This window comes from Mesoplodon bidens (genome assembly GCF_964165515.1).
Source record: "Mesoplodon bidens genome assembly, chromosome: 6".
In the NCBI taxonomy this organism is placed as follows: Eukaryota; Metazoa; Chordata; class Mammalia; order Artiodactyla; family Ziphiidae; genus Mesoplodon; species Mesoplodon bidens.
Window position 1 is genome coordinate 75502717 of NC_138162.1, and position 27928 is coordinate 75530644.

General features: G+C 44.9%; 1 protein-coding gene across 14 annotated transcripts in view; it reads right to left on the bottom strand.

Moving 5' to 3' along the window:
• SMARCA2 (SWI/SNF related BAF chromatin remodeling complex subunit ATPase 2) overlaps window positions 1-27928 on the bottom strand; it is a 222574-nt gene that overhangs the window by 156837 nt on the left and 37809 nt on the right. For 3 of the 14 annotated variants that reach the window (XM_081237553.1, XM_081237565.1, XM_081237552.1), the window contains exons 1-4: window positions 25805-25926; window positions 12135-12395; window positions 8347-8476; window positions 1921-2313 (exon numbers count right to left, since the gene is read on the bottom strand). In XM_081237553.1, coding sequence (XP_081093679.1) covers window positions 1921-2313; window positions 8347-8476; window positions 12135-12359 — 748 coding nt within the window. In that variant the 5' untranslated portion in view covers window positions 12360-12395; window positions 25805-25926. Of the gene's footprint in view, window positions 1-1920; window positions 2314-8346; window positions 8477-12134; window positions 12396-18436; window positions 18568-23455; window positions 23724-24059; window positions 24150-25014; window positions 25037-25084; window positions 25275-25385; window positions 25527-25804; window positions 25927-27928 lie in introns of those variants that run through there. The other 11 variants (XM_081237554.1, XM_081237555.1, XM_081237564.1 and 8 more) reach the window with 10 other exon arrangements.

Genomic DNA, 27928 nt, shown 5'->3' on the forward strand with positions numbered 1-27928 from the left:
AAGAAAAAGGCTCTCTGGAAGGAGCAGAGATCCTTTTCCTTCCTATGCACAGGAGTGAAATGCCCGCACTTGGTACACAGAGCTTGGGAAAGAGCCTTTCCCTTGTCATGAGCCTACTGGTCATGAAGGAGCCAGGATGGGGAAGGGGGTAAGGCCATGGGCTCTCCAGTCAGACTTCAGGCGTTGAATCCTGACTCACCATACCCCAGATGGGCCACACGTGCCAGGTACTTATTACTGAGCGTGGAGTACAAGGTAAGCTAGCAGGCACTCAGTAAGCACAAGCTACACACGTGCGTAGACATACATACATTTTTGCTTCTCTCTGGCTGCATTCCTGAGAGCTAGTTTTTGCAGTTTTAAAGCCTCTGAACACACTTGAGTGTTCAAACTACCATTTCATGCATGGTTTTCCTGTACAACATTTTCCATCTCTGATTTTGGGTCCCATGGGATCCTCCACCTACCAGAGCACTGTGGTTAACACACCGAAACCTAGAGATGCTGCGATACTATCTTGCTCTTTAAAAAACCATGCCTAAGGCTCCACCTACAATTAACAAGATGAGTTTATCCTTCTAGTAGGCAACTCCTAAGAGTTTCCTCTACCAGAAAAGAAACATTTACAAACTCAGAAGGTAGAATAATAATAATAAAAAAATAATCTGAACTCTTTCCCTTTGTCTAAGTCCCAAAACCTAAGAAGAAGACCAATATCCCAAACTAGTTGCAATGATCAGCTGTCAGGGCCTGCCCAAATGAGAGGGAACCATTCACAGGAAAGGGTGTCAATGACAAGGAAGCACCCTGGAATTCAAATTCCCTAAGATTCAAATTCTCTGGAATGCAAAGCTGTTGCAGAATAGAACCATAAACTCTGTGCTTATCTAGTTGCTAACCAAAACCTTCCCAGAGAAAACAACATTCATGGAAGATCATCCTAGAGCCCCTTGGAGCTCTGAATTCTATCAGTGGGATCAAGCCAGACCACCAGAAGGTCGTACAAAGGACTACCTCATCTCAACCCATTATATAATGTCATAGCTTCAGATCTGATGCCAGGGCACATGGGAAATAGGCCATGTGGATTCTGTTACTCTCTTTGTTATGAACAAATGTTACCAATGCCTCTACCATGCAGTGCCCCTTACAATAATAATAACAATAATTTTAAAAAAAGTTCCCACCTGGGAAAGCTACTTTATACTCTCATGCTAGAAAAGACTCTGTGTCCACTGAGAAACTGGTAAGCAACTTCCTTCCGAGTGGTGAATATCAGGCACCTGACCCTGTCTCCTTTCCTGACTGCCAGGAAACTCGAGTCACCTTGGAAGCTCAAATGCAGCAGCCATGAGAGCTCCTGTAGGCCCCCACATTGCCAACCTCCCTAACCTTGATTTCTACTTCCCTTTGTCTCTGATTTTCTACTTGGTAATTCCTTTACCGCAGGTATGCTTCTTTGGAAGCCTCCCCAGATGCTTTTCACAAAAAGGGATAGACGTAAATAAATAAATAAATAAACAGACACGAAATAGCCCAAGGAGAGCAGATTCGAGACGTGCGTGTTGGCAACGGAACGCACGGGGTGTAGGGGTTCCTAACCTGGGGTGTGTGTAGACGGGCTTCCGACAAACCTCGCACCGCTTGAAAGAGAATGCGAAATCACGGGGCTTTTTGCTTATAGCCACAGCTTGTGCCAGAGTCTGCAAAGTTCAAGAAGCACTGCTCTAGGACGTAGGCAGAGGAGACCAAGAAGCGTGGCCAACTAAGTGAAGCAGAGACAAGGGAGCCAGGGAGGTGCAACAGAAGGCTACGTCAGCCCTGGGCTGATACCACCAGCCTAGCACTTCTGTGCAGTTAGCAGTCCTTCTCGTCCGAGTTGGACCATCACGTTATTCATCTGGTTACCTATGAACCTACCAGATGGCCTGCTGTAGTTGACAAGGGCCTGCTGCTGCGGCGGTGGTGGCGGCTGCGGCTGTGGTGGCGGCTGGGGCTGAGGCACCGCCTGCTGCTGCTGCTGCATGCCCGGCAACGTCCTTTTCCCCTGGACCGCGAGCTGCAGCGTTTCCGGGAGGGGCTGGCCCCGGGCCAGCATTTTGTAAGCTAAAATCTGAGCCCGCAGCTGATGCAGCTGGACGGGACTGAAAGGCGAGGGCCCCCTGTTGGGCTGGCTCATCGCCTGCGGGTCGCCTGGGATGAGGGTCCCTGGCTGGCTTGGTGGCATCTGCGGTGCGGTTGGGCCACTTCCCGATATAGGGCTGGAGACGTGCTCGGGGGCTCCCAGCGGAGACGGGTGCGGCGACATGTAGCCTAGAATGAAACACAAGAGGAGAGGTCACAGGCCGCCCCCCGCGATCCTGAAGGAGAAGCATTCCCGAACGTTTTGATAATTTTCTAGAACAGCACTGATGGACAGACATCAAAAGCATAGGTAACTTAATAATTATGGGCTTTTATATAACTTAAACTTATATATATCAAATGTATATATAATTTAAAGAAACAGGCAAAAGTAATTTTAATAATATATAATTTAAATCGACATACCCTAAATATCATCATTTCAAAGTATAACAATTATTAAAGAGAGATTTTACGTTCTTTTCTTCCTATTCAGTTACGACGCTGTCTCCACTGGGACTAACCACATCTCAAGTGATGGACAGCCATATGTGTCCTAGAAAGTAAACTGGTAGTGGCTGTTGTACAGCTAAAGGAAGGGCACCAGGGGACAGTATTACACGTTAAAAGTAGTCCGACCTGGAGAACAGAACCTGAAGGTGTCTGCTCTGTCGTAGTGGGGAATGAGTCTCTCATGGGGATATTACTTGGTTTATTATAATGCACTTTATGAATAATTTGCCATGATTGAGGGCCTCCACTGTTGTAGGCACTAAGCAAGGCATTGTACATACTATTTTCGCTGAGTTCTCCCTGGAAACAGAGACTGATGGAAGGATTGAGTGGAGCTGATTTATCTGGAAGGCACAGGGGCACTGGCAGGGTTGTGGAAAGGTGCTACGTGGAAGGGATGGTAGCCAGTAATGGGTGCATGATTAAGCCGGTTGCTGTAGTGGGTACCTGGAGATTAATCTCATGCACAAGTTCTGGGATCAAAGGCACATAACTAAAATTATGCCTCCAAATTATCCCAGGGAAGGAGCTGGGGTATTTACACTCCATCACTGGTCACTGGTTCTGACGCTGGGGATCATTAGTCCCCGGGGACTTTGCCATGTGTGAGTAAGGTGGACTCAAGTAGACTGAAGGTGAGATGGTAGCCTGGCCAGTGGATATGAGGCTGGTGGGAGCACAGAAATGGTAAGAAGAATTGGAGGGAAGCGGGTGGAGTGTACATGTTTCCTATAGTCCTCAGCACACCCCCAGAAGATAGGTCACCTCAGTTTTTAAAGCGAGGAAAGGGGGTCTCAAGCGAGTTAGCGAGTCACCCCAGGTCACACAATCAGATCTTGGTAGCTCCACGATTCACACCAAGGTTTGTTTGATTCCAAGGCGTATGCTCTTTCCATGGTCTAATGTTAATTTGGTTTTATAAAAATAAATTAAAGGCTTGAACGTTTCAAAAATCTTCTAGAACCATTTACAATACAATATAAAAATGAGCGTAATCTGCTTCGGTTACAAGAGATCTACATGGGAAATTTAAGAATACTTTACTTAAGAAAGAAAAGTCAAAATGCACAAAAATTTCAAGGAACTTATTTCAAGAGATGAACTGTACAGCCTGGACAAAGAATCCCTAGAAAAACACACGACTGAGCATTGCTGAAGGGAAAGCCAAGAGAGGACCGAGTGGCCTACTGTAATCCAAAAGGTTATCTTCAATTCAAACTGAGTGCTAATTCATCAACTCAAAGGTGTCCTAAGACCCAAGGAAAATATTAAAGGTCTTTGCCTTTAATAAATGCACCTGCATCACACTTATTTCAAAGGTCATCACATAGGAGTTTATTAGGCATCTGCTGTGTGTTTGAACCCTTGTCAAATGTGAGCCAAGACAGCTCTATGCATCTATGTGGAATCACAGCGGCCCAGGAATATCTGACCCACGTTGCCTGGGGACTCATCATCATCATCCACGAGACTAGAGAAAATAAAGGATACAGTTACTTTTCCCTCAAATTGCCATTTGGAGAGGAAAACAAATTTAGCCTGATCCTCTAAGACAAGAGTAGGTTTTGTTCTATCAATTGGTGAGTTGTAGAACTCCATTCAGAGTAATCCTGCCCTGAAGAGGAATGGAAAAACTGCTAACTCATTCCCCAAATCCCTACTCTATAAGGGAGCACAAAAATCACGCAGCCATTAGGATTCTAGTTGGTCATAAAAGTTAGCCAAGAAAAATGCCCCTGAAATCAGCCTGCAAGACAAGCAGAAATTTAAATCCCAGGATGTTGTTATTTATAACAATAAACATTTAGAGAATAGCGATAACATACACTTAACTTCCTCATTAACACTCTTCCTTCTTAATGAGGCTAACATTCACCTCCTATTTGTAATGCTGGTGCAAAATGGTAGTTTGTTCATTAGGAAAGCACCTTCCTAACACCTTTTTGACCAACCCTGCATCTACCACTGGAGGAAAAACTTCCTACTACAGTTACTGACATTTTCATGGTAGAAGGGATACAACCAGGTGTTAAAATGGGTCATGTCTCCTGCCTTCTGGTCCATCCTCCTTCCTGAGGGCATCATCAATTATAGTTTACCCATGATAAATCACAGGATGCCTAATACAACAGACCAGAACATTAGAAGATCCAATCTAAATGCAACTGTGGAACGCTGTTCATCAAATCGCTCTTTTCAGCTATGAACTCCTGGCAAGGCAAAGTTACGAAGATGAGACACTTACATTAAGTAAAATAGTTCATTTTACCTCACATTTGCTAAGAAACTAAGAGTGGAATAAAAACCATTTTCCAGAATTAATCAATACAACAAAATTCTCCCTCAAATGTGGAAAGAAGAAGAAACTGGGGGTGGGAAAATGTGTTGCCTAGAATTTATAGGGGATGTTAATAGAATCATTCTATCACAGTATGACATTAAAAATGTGACAGTGTTTCAGCTAAAGAGAGAGAGATTTCTTTTTTTTAATGACATGACTTGCATTCCATAAAACTTCAGGAAAATCAGAATCTAAATGATACAACATAACGTACTTTCATAATTATCTTTAGTTGAGATAACAGTGAAGAAATTGCCTGAGAGTGAAATACCTTTGTCTGTAGGATGACTGTGTTGATGCAGAATCTGCTCTTTTTTGAAATCTGGTTTGATTTGCTCATTTAAAAAAAAAGTCGTCAAAAACTGGCAGTTTTCCTTCCCTCATCTTCAAGGGCCATTATCTCCCTAGTTTCACCTTGCCTCAGAGAGAGGCAATCACCTCTCTCCTTTTAATAAACTTGAATTTTTAAGTGCCAATTTTATATGAATTTTCTCTTCACACACACACATACAAACATTAAATATTATATACTTGCCTTTAAAGGCTTTTTCTAGCCAATGGACTAAAAATAAACAACGTTATCATTGGGACCATAAGGTACACAATTCAGTATTTATTGAAGGAAATGATTTTGCTTCTCAACCAATACCTTAAAATAACCTAATATGTTGCTAGGTAGTTAAAGCTGGCAGTTTTCCGATCAATACCACACCTCTCTGTACCTGTGTGTTTATAAATAGTTTCCTACGATGGGGTTTTTCAAGATATATGCTATTATGGAGTCTGAATTCTTTTTACATAATTATATAGAATAAGACTGCATTATACCAATACTACTTTATTCAAAGACATATTTTAAATAACTAATTCCCCAGCTTACAAGGCACTTTACTATTATAGCAAAAAATATTCCGTGCTAGTTCTGATTCCATTTAACTTAATGCAGACTTCTGCATCCCAAAGTAACTATAACTTACAGAAATTATATAAAAATTAAGATCTATTAAAAAGCATTGACTTTTGAATACATAAATTCACTTCTCTACCTACTTGAACAAAATTTACTAAATTTCCAATTATGTGCTAGACATTGTGCCAAGTATTGGAGATTCCAGGAAAAATCATCATTCTAGAAGTTGAAGAAAGGAACTGAGCTACGGAAGAAATTTTAAGATATGTAAAAGTAAAAATGCTCACTTATAATTCACGCATTTCAAGTGTTTCTCTTTGGAGTCTTCCTAGGGCCCCACTACTAGAGGTACTGCAAAGCCGGGAGCAGACAGAGACACCACTAGCTCTGAGAATCACTGAATATAACTCATCTATACCTCCCAGGTATTAAAATGAGATCTACATTAGCTCTATGAACACACCTGGCTCTTTAGAATTTAAATGACAGGTGGGCTTCCCTGGTGGCGCAGTGGTTGAGAGTCCGCCTGCCGATGCACGGGACACGGGTTCATGCCCCGGCCCGGGAAGATCCCACATGCCACGGAGCGGCTGGGCCCGTGAGCCATGGCCGCTGAGCCTGTGTGTCCAGAGCCTGTGTTCCGCAATGGGAGAGGCCACAACAGTGAGAGGCCCGCCTACCGCAAAAAAAAAAAAGAAAAAAAAAACAAAACTGTCCGAATATTAGTAAAGATGCACTCCTATGCCTCCATGACTTGCTTTTGTATAAATATATATATATATGTATTTAAAAGCAAATACATTTCTCTAAACCCTCACAGTCAAAAATCTTCCCTTGGGTTGATGGATGTCTGATCATGGATGGAGAAAAAAACTCACATACATTAAATTACAAAAAAGTATATACAACAACACATAAAGCATAAACTTGGAATTAAAATATCAACACATTAATTAGTGCTGGACTAATCATGCCCTTGGCATGTTGAAATGTCCATATAATGATTCTGAAAAGAGGTTACATTGCATCCAAAAGACTTCGAGGTATCTTTATTATTTTATTGATTGATTGATTGATTGATTTGGCTGCATTGGGTCTCCGTTGCTGCTTGCGGGCTTTGTCTAGTTGTGGCGAGCAGGAGCTACCCTTCATTGCGGTACCCGGGCTTCTCATTGCAGTGGCTTCTCTTGGTGCGGAGCACGGGCTCATGGCGTGTGGGCTCATTAGTCGTGGCTCGCGGGCTCAGTAGTTGTGGCTCACGGGCTCAGTAGTTGTGGCTCACGGGCTTAGTTGCTCCGCGGCATGTGGGATCCTCTAGGACCAGAGCTCGAACCCGTGTCCCCTGCATTGGCCAGGCGTATTCTTAACCACTGCACTACCAGGGAAGCCCCTGAGATATCTTTAATATGCCTTCAATAATGAGGAGAAAAGGCACCCAGGAGAAGAGAAGTCTACCATATATCGATTTGGCCATTATTGTGGGTTGAACTGTGTCCTCTACAAAGAAATGTTGAAACCCTAACCCCTGGTACCTGTGAATGTGACCTTATTTGGAAACAGGATCTTTGCAGATGTAATCAAGTGAAGATGAGGTCACACTGGATTAGGGTAGACTCTAATCCAATGACTGATGTCCTTATAGGAAGAGGGAACTCTGGACAGACACACAGGCAAAATGTCATGTGGAGAGCAAGACAGAGATTGGAATGACAGATCTACAAGCCAAGGAATGTCAAATATTGCTGGCAACCACCAGAAGCTAGAAAGAGGCAAAGAAGGATTCTTCCTTAAAAACTTCAGAGAGACCACAGCCCTGCTAATACCTTGATTTCAGACTTCTGGCCGCCGGAACTTTGAGAGAATACATTTCTATTGTTTTAAGCTACCCAGCTTGTGGTAATTTGTTACGGCAGCCCTAAGAGACTAAGAGAGCCAACCACCAGCAATGACAGGTTATTCCACGGCCAGAAAAAGCCACCTTACAAAGTAGGAGTGTACAATTCAAGGGACACGGGTGGCTCATCTTACCTTCACATCTATGCTGTTGTTAGGAGGCAGACCTGGAGTCTCCTTCTGGCCCTGTCACTTACCGGATGTGCAAACTTAAGAAAACAAAGTAAATTCTCTGAGCTTTAGCCTCTCCATCTATAAAACTGGGGTAATATAATTTATCTCACAAGATCAGGGTAAAGATTCTGCATGGAGTACACAAAGCACTTTGCAGAGTGCTTGGACACATGGTGGCCAGTAAAACTACTAGGATTTTGCAAAGAGAATTGCCCACATCAACCATAAAGTTGCGCTGGTGGGGATAAGGGGAGATTTCTACAGGGAAAAGAAGCCAGCTGGATTCCACCCTCCTTCAACACGTCCTCTGGAAGTCATAATTAAAATAACCAATAGGAAAGATGAAAGACTGTGGTATAGAGCCAAAATCAGGTATGTAGCAGACACAAACCTTGGCTGTGTTGGTCCATCGGACTCTGGGGAGGGCCCATTCCTGGGTGAGGAGGTCGCATCGCGGTGCCCTTCATGGATCCACAATGGATATCTTCCACAACCCCCTTGTCGTGCATACCATCAATGGGCTGAAACATTTACAGAATATCAGTCAGATGTCTCTTTAAGGCATAGTATTTCTATCCGGTGTTTTAAGACCCCTTCCTAAAAAGTCTTCAACATTGTGGCGCAATCATCTATTACCCATATGATAGTCATATATTTTGACATTTATTTTACGTATATTACTATTTACATAGATTTCATAGATGGGACAAAAAATAAAATAAAAAAGACTACACCAATAGGATCAGCAAAACTACCTGTGAAGTCAAAAGTTAAGGCTTTAAACAGTTGAAATTTTTTTGGTCATGCCAAAACCTGCAAATAAAAATGAAGTTCTGTTCACAAGGTAGACAAATATAAACTATTCTTCCATACCCTCTTACGTAAGTCCTGAAACCTGCCGTAGGTTGAAGCTAGTCCAAAGTCTGAATGAAGGAAGGAAGACTCTTTGAAACGTCTGTGATGATCTATTTTTTGGTAACTTTTTTTCATCAGAGGGGAAGGAACCATGGAAAGTTTAAAAGTTGAAATCAGAAAGTTCCAAGGCAGTTGGGAAAAGAGGGACAGACAGGGTACAGCGGTGAATGGGGGTAAATACTGAACGGGAAAGAGGGTGAAACAGATGAAGCTATACTACAGAGGGAGGAAGACAGAAAAAGGTTAAAGGCAGAGTTTGGAAAAAAATAAAGAACACAGGGGCCGGAAACAGGACTTGAGGTCTTGTACACAACAGACACACAATAAATAGCCATTGAATTGACACTAATCCAATCCAGAATTGGGCAATGGAGCATGTGTTTGAGAAAGGAAAAGTCTATTCCTCCCCAAACTGGAATAGCAATTTTCAAAGCAGCCTGAAAGGAATATTTCCAGGAGTTTATAGAAACCAAATGACTTCAAGCAAGAAAGTATGAGTGTTTGCAGTTTTGGAGAAAGGAAAGTTAATTTCTGCAGAGTCAAAAGCATGCACTTGAAAAGAGGAGAAATTTACCATAAAGAGGATGTTCAGAAGAAAAATGGGAAGAATGTGGTATAAAGAGTGTCTCTGAGTCTGTTAAATAGTAATAATAGAGAGGAAATCAAAGCAACACAGCAGATGTATTTAGGCCACTTGTTTATTTATTTCCAGTAATGTTGAAAAGCAAAAAGCTGAAGCTCAGAGGGAGACGGAGGAGAAAGACAAGGAATAAAGCTGCCTATAAAAAGATTCTCAGAAAGTGAAGGCATCTGGTCAGCAGGTGTGAACTCCAGGCACTTCACCATGTCCTCACCCAGGGAATTATCTGAGGGACTGCAGGCTGAGGAAAAGCAGGATGAGAAAATGCAAAACTTGCAGAATGAGAGCAAAACAAAACAAAAAAGAGCATTGATGGGGGCAGAGAATAGGAGAAAATGTGACAGAGATGCTAGATAACGAAACAGAAGGGATCAGAAGATACACTTATACATAAAAACAACCCAGGGCAAAAACATAACATTAAGCCAATACACTCATGCATACCTTTAACTTTTAAATGCTTAAGTAATAATAGAGGTGAGCTAAATATTTTCCTTCAAATCTTTCATTTTGGACGTGAAACATCCTTAAACCCTTCTGAAATTATTTAACCCCCTTGGACTAAGGTTAACAAGTGACAGATCTGGTCTATAATATACTTCCCAAATTAAAATGAACACAAGATGATTTAGTGACTTCGATATGTCTATATGTTCAATATGTCTCCTAAAGAATGTGATATGGAACACAAGCAACTTTATTTCTTTACATACCTGACAAGCTAAAAATGTGCTTAAAAGAAATCAGAAAAGCAGGGAGAGAACTTGGGGATATTATAGGGCTATCCATGATATGTTGTTAAATGAAAAAGATGTTGTTTCAGAGTAATTAACAGTGATGATATGATGCTATTATGGTAAAAGGAAAAAATTTTAAATCATACCTGAATATGCATACCTGTGCTTAGATGGTATTTTTACTGAAGATGGAGAAAAGTAAGGTGTAAAAAGCATATATAATAAGCTGTTACCGGGGGTGAACCACTTCTTTTATTTATGTCAATATGGTTTTACTTTTCAAAATAAGCATATATTAATTTTCTGATTTGAAAATCATCAAATAACATAACTTGCAAAACATGAATCTTCCCTTCTGGGCTGCAATGCCTTACCTTAAAACTGACCTCCAGGGACTTCCCTGGTGGTGCAGTGGTTAAGAATCCGCCTGCCAATGCAGGGGACACAGTTCGAGCCCTGGTCTGGGAAGATCCCACATGCCGCGGAGCAACTAAGCCCATGCGCTACAACTACTGAGCCTGTGCCTAGAGCCCGCGAGCCACAGCTACTAAGCCCATGTGCCACAGCTACTGAAGCCCACGCACCTAGAGCCCGTGCTCCACAACAAGAGAAGCTGCTGCAACGAGAAGCCCGCGCATCGCAACGAAGAGTAGCCCCCACTCACCGCAACCAGAGAAAGCCCGTGTGCAGCAACGAAGACCCAATGCAGCCAAAAATTTAAAAAAACAAAAACAAAAACAACCAAACTGACCTCCAGTCCTACACAATTAAAGGGAAGACTTGCTCTTTTCTGCAGTAACCTTTCTGTTTCAAACCAGTATCTCCCACAGCTTGCCTGCTTAACATCAGGAGGCATCTCCACCACCCTGTCCACCTGTGATGTCACCCGGAAAAGATGTAAAACCTCTACACATCTCTTCAGGCCTGACCTTCAGGTAATACACAATGGTCCCATAGATTTTCTTTGGCTACCGCTACCTCTCAAAGCAAATTGTCACAGAGGATCTTGTTTGCTTTCTCAAAAGGCCATTCTCTCTTCTTTGCATCTCCTGCAAAGGCATAATGCCCACGTCATACTGTTATGCTTATCCCAACAGCAACAACCCGAATCTCATAAATGGAAGATTATTATAACCTTCGTCCAGAAACAAACAACTGGCCATGAGCTCTGCAAAATCAGAGCCCTCTTCCAAAACCAGAATAAAGCCACTTTACAGACAGAGAGCAAAGTGCATTTTTAGGAATTCCCTAAAAACTACTTTATTCCAATCAAACCTTTTTTGAAAAAATCCTTTAGGAAAGGACTCATTTTCCTTTTACTCTTTGGGACCTACGGGATCTTTTTAGGGACGAATAATTTTCAATACGTTCATTCATGGATGATATACGGTACTTAACATACATAGTTGGAAAAAAAAGCAAGACTTATTCACTAATATACTTATTTGCCAAGCCAAAATACCTGCAACCCACAATTCATAGGATCTGTCAGAACTGCATATTGTAGGACTTCCCTGGTGGTCCAGTGGTTAAGACACCATGCTTCCAATAATGCAGAGGGCATGGGTTTGATCTCTGGTCAGGGAAATTCCACATGCCACATGGCGTGGCTCAAAAATAAAAATAAAAAAAGAGAGAGAGGGAGAGAGAGCTGCATATTGTAGCTAACACTTCTTAAAAAGCCAAGATCAGATCTTCCTGACTGGTGCAACATCTGTAACAATAAAAGAGCCTTAGAATGTATGTTTTCAATAATGTACAAGATAAGAGAAAGACCTAGCTTGATTCTCTTGTAAACAATAGTAGAAAAAAGAGAGGGGGGTTATCAGTGATTACTAGCCATCCGTGACTCAGAAGACAAGACTGGATGGGAGAATGAACTCTTACCTTATGCATTTGATGCATGCCTTCCTGCGGGAAGTCAGCAGACCCCATCGACGGCATAGGGTGTGAGACACTTGGAGGCCCAGGACTTGGCCCCATCATACTGTGGACGGAACCTGGGGATGGTCCAGGTCCTGGACTGGGCCCAAGAATTGGTCCAGGAGAGGGTCCCGGCCCTGGCGAAGGCCCTGGGTGGGGCATCGCACCAGGGTCTGTGGGCGTGGACATCTACTTCTCCTGACTCTGCCAGTCAGTACAGTGATACTGAGTTGGAAAGAAGAGAAAGGAATGTTTTAAACATGATGTTAAGATCAGAATAAAACAGTTGTTAGTATTAGATGGTGCCATTTCTGTAACAAACATCAAACAGAACTGCCCTGTCTAGCCCGGATGTTTGAGAGAGTGTGATATATATCCATCTGCCCTAGTCTTTATGAAGACCACTTATTTAAAATGATTCCCCGGAAAGATATAAATCATCTGAGATCCAAAAAAAGGCTCACTGGAGAAACTCAAATTTAAGACATAAGGAGAATTCTAAACAAGCTTAAAATTTATTACTGAAGTCAACAGATGCTCTCCATTACTTGGGCACCTTACAAGTTGTTAACCCCCCAAAGCCATTAAAATATAAACCTCCTAAAGAAATACCCAACCAAGACCCATTTGCATAAGTCAATCAGCATTCAAACTTCACAGAATTCTAGAGAGTTAAAAGGGGGAGAAAGTACAATTTCATAAATTGAGGATGAAAGGGAATTGCCAATCACGGGAAAAGAAGAGGTTAATGGCAGTCAGACAAATATGGGTTCACACAGCCGCATATGCAATGACGCACAGAGACTAAAATGCGATGGTACGTGTAAAACCCTAGCTCTGTGCCTGGCACAACAAGCAGCCTCTCTTACTGAGCATTACTCCCTGGCCCCGCCACCTCCACTCCAGCAGAAACGAACAGAAGGGCAGGTTAAGATGTGGTCCTACCACCAGGTAATTAATTAAAGACCACGTGGACAGTGGAGGGCAGGGATTCATCCCAGGCCTCTCTGGGGTCCAAGACTCACAAGAGACATCCACCATGACTCCTGGATCGGGGCCCACCAGAGACGTGGTATGAAAATTCCGGTTCTCCAGCAAAGCGGTATTCTATCACCCATGTGCCAAGACTTCTTGGCAACCCCACCGGGGAACTGCCTCATGGGGTGGGTACGAATGAATCTTGGATATCAACCAAAATGAGTAAATAAGCTGTTTTCTGAATTTTGATGGAGACGAATGATCCCAGAGTAGTCATGGTGATATATTATGTCATCTGGGGGCACACACCTGTACACACAAAACCTCTTCTGATGCCGATCTCACAGAATCCTAAGTGGACCTGCTTACCCACTGATTAGTGGCAGGGAAGAAATTAGACCCTAGGGGCCCGGTCACCCACAGCAGGGCTCTTTCCATAGTGAAATGAGAGGTTAGAGGGAAAATTAAATGAAAAAACCAAAAACCCCACGTTACTTCCATTCTTAGCTAACTACCGTCACCTCTCGAGGAATCTCTAGAATGTGAGGGCCATGAGGGTGAGGTCTTGCTCTTCCTCGCTCCTGTATCCCCAGCGCCTCCAACCAGCATGGAGTAAGTGCTCAGAAAAGATCTGAATGAAGTGTAGACAAAGTTGCAAGGGCAAACTATTAATAGAGTCAATTATTAAAAAATAAAAAAAATTAAGAGAGCAATCAGGATTTGAGGTATGTTCAAACAAAGAAATCTGAAAAGTGGAGGCAAGAATTTGGCCAATCTGAAAAATAAACTAGGGCTAAAACAGGAAGGGATGAAAGGCTGCTTTGGAATGATTAGAAGCAAGGGATCACTCAAACTGCTTTGCTGATACAAGATGGAACTAAGAGAACACAGTTCAAGTGATTTCTAAAACAACAGGGAAGCTTGGACAGTAAGTTATAGCCTGAATTCACTAGAGGGCCAAATGTTATTATTTATTCTTTGTGATTAACAAAGCAGGCGGAAGTAACCTTTTTTTTTTTTTTTTTTTTTTTTTGCATTCCACCCCCTCACATATACACACACCCACCCATGTTCAGTCAGCATTTTAAATTTAGGACGCTGACGTCAATTCAGGGGTACTACAAGTTAAAATGTTCTTTCATGTATATCAGCAAACTAATAAACCCCTTTATTTTTTAGTGAATAAAAGGAAATTGCTTACTTCCTGTTATGATTTACCTTGAAATTGGCTTCAATGGCTATGATGGCAAGATACCACAAGTTTGAACAATGAAGATACAAATGCTCAGTCTGCCTGGTAGTCCTACTTTTCATGTTTTATATTTTAATGTCTATTATCCCAAAATACCAACGACTTTCTGTGCATATAATGACTTTCATCTGGGAGTCTCGTAGAATGCTGTAATTAATTGTATGCAGTCCCACAGAAACGCTCATCGTTTTTTCTTATAGGAAACTACTAAAAACTTCTTAGGGGGAAAACATATGAGACAGGAAATGGAAGAATATGGCCATAAAGAGGAATGTTAATATAGGAATGTGTTATATAGGAAACTTTTTCGAAAGAAGAGACCCTTTAGGAGCATGCACTTAATGAATGTGTCCGTGAAACAGCAGAGATGAACAAACAAGAAGCCAGCTCAGAGAAACAGCACAGTTTAACAAAGGAGCAAACTTGCCCCATCCCGCACAGCTAAGGGATCTGGACTACCGCACAACTTGAATGGGACCCTCTGGCTTCTGACTGGGAGCCCAGAGACTTTGGGTTCTACCCACCTCAAGGCTGCCACCAAGCCCGGGGTTCCCGGGCAAAGCGTGTTTTTTTTCTGGGGTTTCTCAGCTTCCTCTGGGCTTGGAATCGAAGCATCTCAAGGTTTCCTGCCTCTGCCTATCCAGGACTTGCAGCATCTCCCGATTCCTCCAACCTAATGTGTGGGCGTGCTCATCAGTGAACCTCCAGGGCAGGACCCGGGCTGTCCCAGGATTCACGCCACGGCACCATCACCCAAGCGTATCAAAGAGGAGCACCTCTCAGAGACGAGGCCACAGTCCTGGCCTCCTATTCCTTCCTCTTCATTTCTGGTGGCAACTTCACGGTGCAGCTCCAAGACACAATTAAACTTTCCCACAGCGTAAAGCAGTTCGGGGGTGTAAATTACAAAGAGGTGCGAGTCTCAAGCAGAGGTGCAGGTCATTATTAAGTCCCTGTGGTTAAGGGTGAAAGTCCAGTATTGGCCAACTCAGCTTCCCCTCACCCACCCTCCCGGTCTCCCTAGGAATCCAAACCCCTTTCTTTTTTCTTCCAGGCACCAATTAAGTGATACAGATGGGGTGGGGACAGTGGGGACAGGCACAGGGCGGATGGGGGAGAGGCGATGGCTCCAGTAACCTTGAGAGGGCAGGAGTGCCAGGTCTCTCCACAAGATAACACTCAAAATCTATTTTTATTTTGTGTTGGGGGGCGGGGCGGGGTGGGGAAGTTTTACATTGTCACCAAAAAGAACGGCCTGTTCCATAATTACATGGCCAATATAAGGAAGAAAACGTGTCTGTGTGTAAGGAGGTTAAGCACACAGACCTCCCCGTACCCCGGCACTGCCAGGCCCCTCTCCTCCCCTCAACGCTTCCCTCCACCTCACACCAGCACTCCCTGAGGGCCAGGCCGCTGTGTTCTTAGCCAAGAATTTTTCAGCAGTACACCCTGTCTTTTTTTGTCCTGACCCTGCCTTTACAACCGGGGAGTGTGCGCTTTTTAAAAATAAAAGTCGTTGGAGCTTCCCACAACTCCAACCACTGTAGACATCCTCCCTCAGCCCGAATTCCCTTCCTCTCCCCTTTGCAGAAAGCCCCAGCACACCCATCTGCATATTAAAAGGAGTTCAACTTCATGGAATTTTAAGGGTCACCAGTCCAACCATGACAACCAGGACAGAACGTCTACCGTCCTGTCTCGCTCCAATCAGCTGAAAGATCCCCACACTTGCGGTAATACTTCAACACAACCCCATGTGCTTCAGAATCATTTCAGGGGCTTGACTTGAGGACACATTTGGTCACGTCCCCATTTAAAAGAGGAGGGCAGGAAGGGACCACAGAGCTCGCCCAAAGTCACATCTGTGAGTAGAGCTTTTTATCTCTTGACTCCCGGCCCAATACCGAGTCACGGCACCATCAGGCAAGCCAGGCCGTCCACCAGTGTGGAGAGCTGTCACTCCGGCTGAGCAATGATGCACAGGAGTGCGAAGCGGAGGATGCAGAAGCAAAGATGGAAACAATGGGAGATGTCGCGAGGATTGGGATTTGGCTGTGATCCTGTGTGAATGTACGAAGGGACAGAGAAGTGAAGAAAAGCCCTCGAGAGAATATGAGGCAGAGACAATGTTATGAGCTTAAGAGGTCGGCGATGTTTAATCAAAGATCCAGAGGACCTGCTTTACGCATCTGTTCCCAACTGTCCTGGCTCTCCCCTGGGCACAAGGCATGGAGGATGTACAAAAATGACCAGAGGGCTTACCCAGGGCTCTGCAAGTCTGACAGGGAAACAGGACTTATCCATAAATAGCAGTGAGAAAAAAAGAAAAGAACATGCAAGTTCCTGCAAGACCAGAAGGCGTATAGCTAGAGTGTCCACTGTAGACACGGGCAGGAGAGGGGACTTAGAGCTTGGAGGGCGGGGGCAAGAAAAGGGAATTAAGGGAGGCTTCCTAGAGAAGGGGGCATTTCTGCTAGGCCTTGCAGGAAAAATAGATAATAAATAAATGTTTCCTAGCAACTTTGGTTTTCCAGTCACAGAAAGAGTTTGGGGGGAAGCACAACCACCTGCACTAGACAACACCTCTTAAATAAATCTGCACGAAACGTAATAAGGAAGCGTGGGGGTGATCTCGGATCTCCAGCAGACCTTTATCTCTTCTGCATTTACAGAAAGACTTTGGGGTACAGGTCGAAGGTGGAATATGAGAAATAAAAGTTAGGCCCAGTTCACATCCCTAAGAAGAACTGTTGTTTTAAAGTTTTCTGGCTGTTATGGAGAACGATTAAGGCTCAGGAGATAGTTAAGATAAGAGTTCTTTTTATGTCTGTTTGCTGATTCAGACTGTCTGCCGTGACCCTGAAGGTTTTCTCTGTAGCTTTCTCTATAAATGAGTTGGGAATTCCCCCCACAAGAAGTGGCAACATCTCTAGAACTGGAACACAAGGGCTGCTGTTCTTGATGGGGGAGTAGAGAGTAGGTAAGAACAGCAAGGAAGATAAAAGAAATAAATCTACCAGAAGTTTCTTTCTCAGAGGCCAAGGTTGTCTGGATAGGTGGTGAAATATACCCAAAGCCCTCATGCTTCTTGGTCTGAGACGTGCAACTTTAAACAGTGCGCGAAATGATTTGTGCCACAGATAAAAACCACACTGTACTTAGAGTGAACATTCTACGTGGCTGGCCTGAAACTCGAGAAAAGCATGGAAAACATCTTTCTCGTTGTCATTCCTGGCAGTTTACCATTCAAAGTCGAGGTTGTTTTAAAAAGTGGTTGGATGAAAAGTGTGCTGTGTTTGCTGGGCTTCTGAGAACTCCGCATCACTGAGTCAAGGAAAGGCATTAGGATGCAAGCTGCTGCCCTCACTTGGAATAAAAAGCCTTGGGACCATCCCTGCCCAGAGTCAGAGCTGGCAGGGGCTCCAAGGCAGATCAGTGCAGGACAATAGAGAAAACAAACTTCAGGGGCCAATTACAGCCCCGTGAGCCCCAGGCACTGCCTTAACAGGAACCTGGCTCTTGACATTATCACCCTAGACATACCATGAGCTGCCTTCTCAGAAGAGTCTACCTGTGATGCAATTCCATGACCTCTTTGGTAAGGACAGTCAATGTTTCCACAAAGGAAAAATTCTTTTAAGCAGGGTGTTTATGAGAAAACCCGAAGTACTAGAAGCTCCTCAACAAAAAGGCACTCCGGCAGAGCATCCCTCTAACCCAAAATCCATGTCCACTGGTAGTTACAAAGGTAATCACGGACAACCATCACTTCTTAAATTCAGTTGAACCCAAACTGCTAGGTGATTGGTCAAAACCAAACCAGACAAACCAACAAAAACTAGTAGCAAAGCGTGACACCCTGAAATTCATTCCTGTGTATTTACACATACACCCATCCTTCCTAGGTTCTGTTAGGCCCCTTTGCAAGGCAACCTCATTTGGAATGCTGATAAGAATCAATGAGGGCCACTTTCGTCTCTGTCTGCTAAGATAATTTTATTTATACACTAAACATGTAAGAGTCTGAAATACATACTGTAAGAACTTTTTCTGGCTGAGATGGCACACGTTGACTTAGCAGTAAAACTGGACCATTATATGCTGAATGAACCCCAGCAGACCAGTGAGATGCCCCACTTTCTCCGACTTGCAGCAACAAAAATTCAAGCATGAACCCTTCAAGTTCACTGCAATTAAAATGAATAATGGCCATTTACAGTGTTAATCTGCCATTAAAAAATAAATCACCACGTAGTTTATTTGACCTCTGAATTTCAAGTTCTCTTTTACAAAACAGGCATAATAGTAGTCAGCTACCTCAATTTTGATATGAAGCAAATAAAGTATTACATATGAAAACACCTTGTGAGCTATCGTATAAAAATGTATGTTATCACGAGGATCCTTCTAAAGCCTTCAATTCCCACCCTGGACTTGAATTCACAATCTGCTAGACTAATCTAACATACTTTTTGTTCATGAATTCCCTTGCTCCAAACTTCTGAGAGAAACCTCCAACACACGTTGGATAAAACATTCATGCTTTAGCCTGGAAATCAAGTCTTTCTACCTTCTCCAACTTTTATCTTTTGAAAATTCTTCCCAACTGGAACCTCTTGCCCTGGGCAACCAGGTCAAAATTGGTCCACTGGTCTTCTCACAGTTTCTTTAGGCTCAGGCCCTGTGATCTCAGGACTTTCTCCTGATCTCATACGATCAGCACCCACCACCCCACCCCTGCCCTCCTCTGGCCACAATCGTCCTCCATCTCGAAGACTTTATCTACCCCATGCACTCAAGAGAGCCCATCCTGATCTCTCCCTGTATCAAGTGGTCTGTGAGGTGTACAATTTGCTATTCATACGTGTTCAGGCATGTTCTTTATAAGACATAAATTCTCGACTGCAGATCATTCATTTTTTTACGTATTTATAGACTTTGCTTAATAGCATTTTAGTGCATGTTAAGGATCCAGCACAACAGCAAACAGCAAAAGAGTTGCAAATATTTGCAAAGCTATTACATGCCCAGCTTTCCTCACCAACATTCAATTTCCAAGTTCAATGACTTAACTCCCAGTAGGATGGTAAAAACTGGACAATACAACCTCAAGCAGGTAAAGAAATACAGTCGTTCTAAACAAGAAAACACAATCCTAACACAAACTGATAGAGAACTTCCCTTGGACTTCTGTTAACCTGTAAGATAACATATCCCAAGGCTTTTTGGTCAAAGATTTTTTTGCTGTTTTTACGTAACTTTAATTCCACAATTTTGAATTCAGTTTAAACAAACAAACAAACAAAAAGAGAGGGGGGGAGTTATATTTAATGGGTTTTAAACTTGAAATTTATTTCAATTTCTATGAATTCCATTCATCAATTTACAAAAGGGTCAGCCCATATTTCAATTAGGTCAGTTTCTAAAAAGTTTCTAAAATATTAGTGCTTGCAGAGAGGTAGATGATATATTGGCAGAAGACTGATGCTTAATATATGTGGAACCTAGAAAAATGGTACAGATGAACCGGTTTGCAGGGCAGAAATTGAGACATAGATGTAGAGAACAAACGTGTGGACACCAAGGGGGGAAAGCGGCGGGGGGTAGTGGTGGTGTGATGAATTGGGAGATTGGGATTGACATGTATACACTGATGTGTATAAAATGGATGACTAATAAGAACCTGCTGTGTAAAAATATAAATAAAATTCAAAAAAAAACGAAGACTGATGCTTATACACCACCTAAAATTACATAGAATTCTGTCATCTTTTCAAAAGTATAAAATTATACAGGCATATTCCCTGATGGTAACTGAATGTTCTGAAAGCCTTATATCTAATAAAACATTACAATTCATAGTCGGCTTCAGTTACATAATAATGTATCATGAAGTCCAGAAAGGCACCACTTATGTAAATATTTCAGTCAAAAATCCTGTATTTCATATCTAAAGCAGCATTCTAAATGAGTGAATTACTTACTTATTCTCTCATAATTAAAATTAAATAATGTTTATATCCAACATTCAAAAGATTCAACTATTTAGCTCCTGAATTTCATCAGCTGTGTTATATGTTTTGCTAAAGTATAATTATTCAAGTATCTTTGACTGTATCTTTAAAATCTCTAATATATCTAAAACACTTTCAAAAAAAGTGCTATATTAATATGAGGGGAAAAAGTAATAATAAACAGTAATAAAGTTGTGAAGTTTTCCAAACCCAGGTTGCAGGATCCCATTTAACTTGGTGATAAATATCTTAGGCAAATAAATATGTTATGTTTCATAATGACTCTGGCAGAACTAAGTTTTAGAGTTCTATATTCCCTGGAAAATATAGTCATGACTTTCTATGTAGAAAAAATAAACACCCCAGGGTTTCCTAAATACTCTACCAAATAACCTACCACCACCTGTATTTTCTATTCCCAACTACTTATAGAATGATCCATGACTTTATTAACTGGCTAGAGATTAAAGTTCCATAAACAAATGCTTCCAAAGATGACAGAAAATTCAGCATCCTCTATTGTTCAAAAACAAACTACAGGACACATGTAAGAAAAAGGAGCAATTGAGATGATCATTCTTTTATAGAAAAAAGTGACCAAAAAAAAAAAATCAGAAGCAGCTCCCCAAAACGGCTTTTCACATCAGGGAAATTTTCTCATCCATTCACCAGAAATACTGCAGAAGAAAAATGTGGCTCATTCACGTAGAGTTTTCTAAGGTCACTCATGGTCAGCAACAAATTGTCCATGACTTCCCTTAAAATCATCTTGACCAGAAACAGTGTGAATCAAAACTTCTGGTGGCTAAATCAGGTCTGATCAACCCAGCCTCAATATGCTAGTGCTGGGAAACACTCCTTAGCATTATATTTGTGACAGTTCAGTTGTTCTCATGGCACCATGTCAATATGTCATAAATAGTGACTTAGTATTTCTCTGGAGTATCGAAAAGCTGCTGACCTAGGAGAGTTTGACAAAGGCCTTGTTTACAAAGGAAGACTGCTAAAGGGGAAAAAAAGCCAACATGAAAACACTAGAGGATGGTACCACTTTTATAATATATGAAAGTCTTCTCTTCTATGGTCTTGTTCCAATACATAATAAGACCTCAAACTGAAATGTCAAAATATTACCGGAATATAAGGGGTATCACGATGATCTCCTAGAAGTGCATGGTATGTGCTTTCATGCTCGCCTGTAAAATAACTTATCTTAAACTTAATCAAAGAAAAAAGGTTTCAATAATTATTTCTTCGCCAAAGTGGTACTTTCTGGTTATAGTGTCAGAAATATTTTAAACAGAACCCAAACATTAACAATATGACAAGTGCAGAGGCACTTTTTTTTTTTTTTGGTCAATTCCAAGCCTCAGGTGTTGGTCAAAGCACTTTTTAAGAAACTTGACGAGAAATGCTCAAAAACCACTTTAAAAAAACGAACAAAAGAAAAGATCTAAGGCTGCTTTGAACACACTCTGGCGGTGAATATTTTCTGTGAAACCCCACAGTGCAGCCAGTCCCCGAGCTGGGATGTAACTGATGTCACTCAGGAGAGAAAAGCTGCATGTAAGGAAGCACCCCCTCACCTCTGACAATTCTTCAAGGGTTCTGATACCCCAAACTCCTGATTTATTTTACAGTGTTCTTCAACAATATGGCTTCTCTCTTTAATGCCCCCAACAAGGTAGAGGGGCAGCTGTCTAGAGGTTTGGTTTTTTATTTCAGGTCACATCCATAAATATCTTTTGTACCTAATAGGCATCTCCAAATCCCCTCTTTCCAGCAGCAAACATTCCAGTTGTCAGGGAGCTTAAAAAAAAAAAGTCCAGGAGAATAAAAGGGCAATTAGATTCCTAAAAGAGAAAGTGTGTTCTATTTGCATAACAATGCACCAATTTGGATTCAAACCTGCCACACCTCTTAACACTTCACCAGTGAGCTAGAAGTAGGCTAGAAGCCTAGCAAGTCTAGTGTAGGCAAACAAGACTGGGGTAGTGGTCCCCCAAAAAACTGGTGGAAAATATCACGGAAACATTTGAATGTGCATATAAGTCTACACGCACATATAACACAGGACATGGCTTTTATTTCAGTACAGCTCTCAGAGGTTTCTGAGTCTTACTTACATGGTTAGACAGGAATTTTCTTCCACTCAGTACTCAAGCAACAATCTTTCTGTTCCTACAAGCATTCTCTTCCAACAGCCAGGTGTAAATTAAAAAGTCTTTTGAAATGGAAGTTTAAATTTGAACTTTGCTATTGGTAACGCATAGACGTTAAAAATAACCACTCAGTGCGGTAGACAAACGTGTATCCTTAATGTCTTCCTTATGCTCTAACATCACACATAGTTAGGAACACAGCCTACCTAATAACCAGGAGATAAGGATGACACCTCTCCATAAAATACCGACCCGGGTCGCTTTGCTTTTTCAAAAGCACCAACTTCTGTCAGGTTAAGGAGGAGACAAGAAAGAAAGAAAGAAAAGGGACAACCTTGCAAAACTCTCCAAAAAGTTATATAAACAAAGGAGGGGGGAAGCCCAGTATGGGCTTTGCACCCATGTGCTACTAAAGTTACATAACACCCGCTGCAGACATTAAAGGAATGGATTCGGCACAACAGCCCCACTTCCCTCGACTCCCCAGCCTGTCTCCTGCTCTTAAAAAATCCAAACGCCTGGCAGGACCAAGTGGACGACTCTGAATATTTATTTTATTGTTGGAGTAAATACTGCGAGAGTTGGAGGCACGTTTAGGCCCTAAGTTTGCATGTGCAATGGCCCCACGGCGCAGCGACTCCACTCCCCAGACCCTGAGAAGAATTGACAAGGGACAGCAGCCAGCAAGGCCTTCTTCTTCCCCTCGCGGTGCCTCCCGCTGGAAAGTTTTCCACGCGATCGATCGGAGGGTCGGGAGCCGGCTTCCCCGCCTGCCTGACTTTGCAGGCGCGGCGAGCCGGGAGACCGGAGGGGGCCGGCAGGGAAAGAGCTGGAAAGCTCTACACAGGGCGGGCGGCGGCGACGGCGCAGAATCCTTACCTGGGGGACACGGAACAAAAACAGGCGCGGGGCTCGCCGAGCCTGCAGTGGCAGCGCGGCCGGCGGCCCGGAGCGAGTCTTCCCCGCCCGAGCCCTAGGCCGGCGCCGGAGTCCGCAGCCCGGCCCCGGCCGCCGCTGCCGCTTCCTCCCTCGCGCGCGTCATGTCACGGCGATCAAACATGTCTGTGTGCGCTTCGCTGCTGTGACTTCCTGATTCTCTGCCGCTCGCGCGCGCACACTCACACTCACAGCCAGCCACACGCACACGCCACCCCCCCACCCCGCCCCAGCCCCCGCCACCAAATCTCGCCTTGTCCTCCCCCGGCTCCCGGGCAGGGCGCGGGCAGGACCGGCTGCCCGCGCCGCTGCTCGCGACGCACCGGCCCCGGCGCGCACTCACGCACTCACACTCCCGCGCAGCCACACTAGCGCCGGCCCCGAGGGCGCCGAGACGCGAGCTGCGGGAGCTCGCCGCCCCCTCCCACCCTCCCTCCCTACTTAGCCTCCCAGCCAAACTTTTTTTTTCTGCCTGATCCACGTCCAACTTCCCTCCGCCCCCCCCCCACCTCCACCCCCCCAGCAGTCCGGCCAGCCCCTTGCTCACCAGGATCCGCTGCAAACTGCAACCCGGATAAAAATAATAATGCAATCCAGGCGGCGGAGGCGGGGGCGAGCGCGCAGACACTGGCGGGAGGCGATTTCCCCGCGTGTACCGGAAACCGGCCGAGCGCCGGGACGCGGGAGCGGGTGTCCCCCCGGAGCCGCACCGCTGCGCCCCGCCCCGCGCGGTGCAACTGCGCCCAGGCTGCGAGGCCTCGGTGTGCGCCCGCAAACGGAGGGCGACTAGGGGCTGGCGCGCCGGACTGGTTATTTGGGGAAGTGCATCGCGACACCTTTGCAGATGGCATGGCCGTGTTTTGCAAAACAAACGGGGGAAGGGAAGACGGCTAGATGGAGGGGGGAAGCAGAGGAAGGAGTAAACCAGGTTGGGATGGGAATAAAGCAAACTCGAAAGCAAGGAGTGAGAAGGAAGAGGTGCGTGTCATCGTTGGGGGGAGTCTCCCTCCCGGTCACCCCGCCTCCCGCCCTCGCCAGCCTCCCCATTCCCCCACCCCCCACCCCGCAGCCCTTCCCCTTCTCCGGCGAACGCCACGGCCGCTGCCCGGGTGCGCGCGGGTCCTGTTTGTGACAGTCAGGCAGAGAGGATTATCCGGATCATGGCCTCCCCGGCCCGCAGCCACGGTGGCTCCCCTAGCACCCGGATGATCGCGGGCGACCCACGCCCGCGGTTTCCGCAGCTCGAGCTAGGGGAAGACGCAAAGCAAAAGAAAACAAACCCGGGAAGGGGGAGGGCAGGGTAACTGAGCCCGGCAGGCACCTCCGACCTCCTTCTTCGGGACCTCCTCCCTCCCTCCCAGCAGTGCGGCCCGGGCCGGACACCCCGAACTTCAACACCCGAGCCCGCGCGGCCGTCAGGTACCATGGGCAGGGACGTCCGCAGTGCCCCGGGCGCAGCAGCACACCTCCCCCGGAGCCCCTTTGCCTAAAGGCCTGCCTACCGGTCAGCGCCCCCATCCCGGCCCGAGGGAACGCGCGAAGTGGAGGTGACACCTCCGACGCCGCACGCACCGGCCCCGCGGCGTCGGCTGCCGCCGCTTCGGCGCGCCAGCTTCGGCTTCTCCCGCCGCGATCGGCTTGCGTCTCCGCAGCCGGAGCCCTTTAAACAAGTCCCAGGGAAGCGGGTGGCAGCCGCGTTCGTTGGCGCCCCGCCGCCAGCCCGGGCTCCTCGCCCTCCTCTCCCGCTCGCCTTCCAACTCTTCCGGGGAAGACTGCTCTGGAAGAACTGTCGCGTTTCCATCCTCCTTCCCGGTCCTCCTGCCAACCCCCCACCACCCTAGCTTTTATGGGAATGGGGGGATTGCAACCTTACCGAGTGTGTGTGTGTTGAAACCTGGAGTTGGCAGCGCATCGCTGAGTGCCTACCTACGGTCAAGGCTGTGGTTTGTTGGGATGTTCCTCCCCTTGCCTCCTTGAAGTAGTCTTTATTACTGTTATTATTAGAACAGCAAGGTTCGGCTGAAACTTTCCGGTTTCTCCCACCGCCTCGCGGGAGCTGCTGTTAGAGCATTCCACCTGAGGCCCGCAGGGAGGAGGCGGGCTTTTTTTTGTTGTAGCGATTGGCCCGCCTGTTTGTTTTGGTCTCCGTGCATGCACAATAAATAATAATTAGGATAATAATGAATAATCCCCGGCGAAAGCGGCGCGGTGCCGGAGGGGTTTGTGCCGCGGCTGCAGCCCGGAGGCCGGAGGGAGGGGAAAGAGGAGAAAGGAGTTGTAAGTTATATTTACCTTGTTCGCGAGGAGTGTGCTGGCTGAATCTCTTCCCTCTGTGAGTCACCCAGAGTACAGAAACAGAGGGAGAGAGGACTAGATTATGAATATGACTTCATTGATGACAGCCATCCCCTCCTCTTCCTAAACTCCGGCTCCGCCCCGCGTCCCACCCTAACCGCCTCCACCGGCGCCGGAAGGCGCGCCGCAGTTGGCCCCGTGCGCCGCTCTTCCCTGCCCGCCTGGGCGCGGGTTGGCGGGACGTGCCTGTCACTCGCCCCGCTCAGCGACTCCCGAAGCTCGGAGGGGAGGAGGGGGCGGTGTGCAAGAATGTGGATCGAGACAGCTCTACTGTATGCGTGGATCCGTGTGTGTCTGCAAGGCGCCGGCTCTCTGGCCGTGTTTGTGCGTGGAACAGAGAAACTGCGCAGGACGCAGAAAGCCCGGAGACCTGATGGAGTTGGGCGCCCGTTATCCCTTCCCGGCGGTCTTCCAGGGCCGCTGCCGGGCTCCTCTCGGGAGGCTGGGAAGAGGAGGAGGCAAAGCGAAAGGGAGGGCAGCCGTAGTAATAGCGCGTAGTAGTTTGGGGTTATGTGAAGAAGATGCTGGAATTTAACTGCGCCTCCGCCTGCCAGAGCGAGCCTGCAGAGGGAAAGGGAGGGGACGAGGGGAGGGCTCCGAGTGGCACCAAAGCTGTTTGTGGCACAGCGTTGACCATGAGAAAAAACAGGCATTGACGTGCTACCCGAAACTTTTTCTCCCCTACCCCGCCCCACCCCCCAAGGCTGTAATTATAAATCTCCCCTTCTCCCCCCGTAAAAAAGAAGGCGGGCACAAAGAACATTCCTGCCAAATCTGTCTCTTTTCTAAAGAACTGCAAGCTTCCAAATGCCAGTGAGGGAGAAACAGCTGGGAGGCTGAACGCCTTATAAATAAATAAACCCGCCCTAACCCCTTGTGGACTAGACACAGCACTTTAACCTTACCTCACCTGTCATCTTCGTGTAAAATATATACAAAAAATAGGGGAAAACAACCTCGTGGGGGCGGGGAGGGAGGGTCAGGGGGCAGTTGAAGCATGGAATCTGCTTTTGATTTAAGAAGGGTAATAAATCTCTTTTTCTCTCCTGTCCGAAGTCTCTTCGCCTCCACCCCACATTTAAGACCAGTTAAGGCTACAAAGAGCCAACTGCTGGCACTTGGCGGTTTTGAGACCTCTTGTTCCCATTTTCCTTGAAATACAGTACTTCGGCTGGACGAATAGGTCAGTGTTTGCAGAGACAGTTTTATTTTTAGTTTTACGAAGTGTGAAAGAATGTTAGGAGATTTTAAATCAGGGGCCTATGATTTTAGCCTCAGATGAATGTAGGTGCTTGACTCTTAAAATTAAAACTGTTCCTATATGGTAGTGTTATGAAAAGTATGATTTATCCCTTATTTTGTAATGTAATGGCTTAAATTAGTCATGCAAAGTGCACTGTGACTATTTGGTTGAGGAGTTTTCCCCCCTAGAGTAAAATCCTATTTTAACACCATTTTACTGTTGCAAAATTGCCTCTATTTGAGCAACTGGGTCTGAAATACAGTTCTAGGACGCTTAAAAAAACTATGCAGTGGATACACTGAAGACAAGAAGCTGTGGAAAGAACACTGCTGCAACGTGCTGCATGTGGTCATTAAGTGGCAATAATTGTTTATGTTGCTGGTCCATTGCTGGTGGAAGAAGAGTCTGCAAGGGCACCATTTTCAGGTGGCTGGGAGTGTCAAGGGTCATGCACCCTGCAGTTTTCTAAGGCTTTGCTACTTGCTTGTTAACCTGAGCTTCATAATTTTCTGTCTATCCCAAAGTGAACCTCAAGACAACAAAAGATTACACATCTAAAAGAAGTAGAATATAGTATGCCCTGAAGAATCTATTGTAATAACTTGTTTTTCTGCCTGAGGATATGCCAGTATAACTATTAATTAGGTGAGAAATCTTAAACAAAATGAGTAATGTAGTAAAAAGTATAACTTCCAACTGCCTAATAAATTACAACTAATAATATAGCCAGATAACCTAGTTGTCTATAAAAGGGCTTTAACTAATGGTGATGCTTAATACTTTAGGTAATATAAGGTTTTAATTTGGGCGAGGGGGGG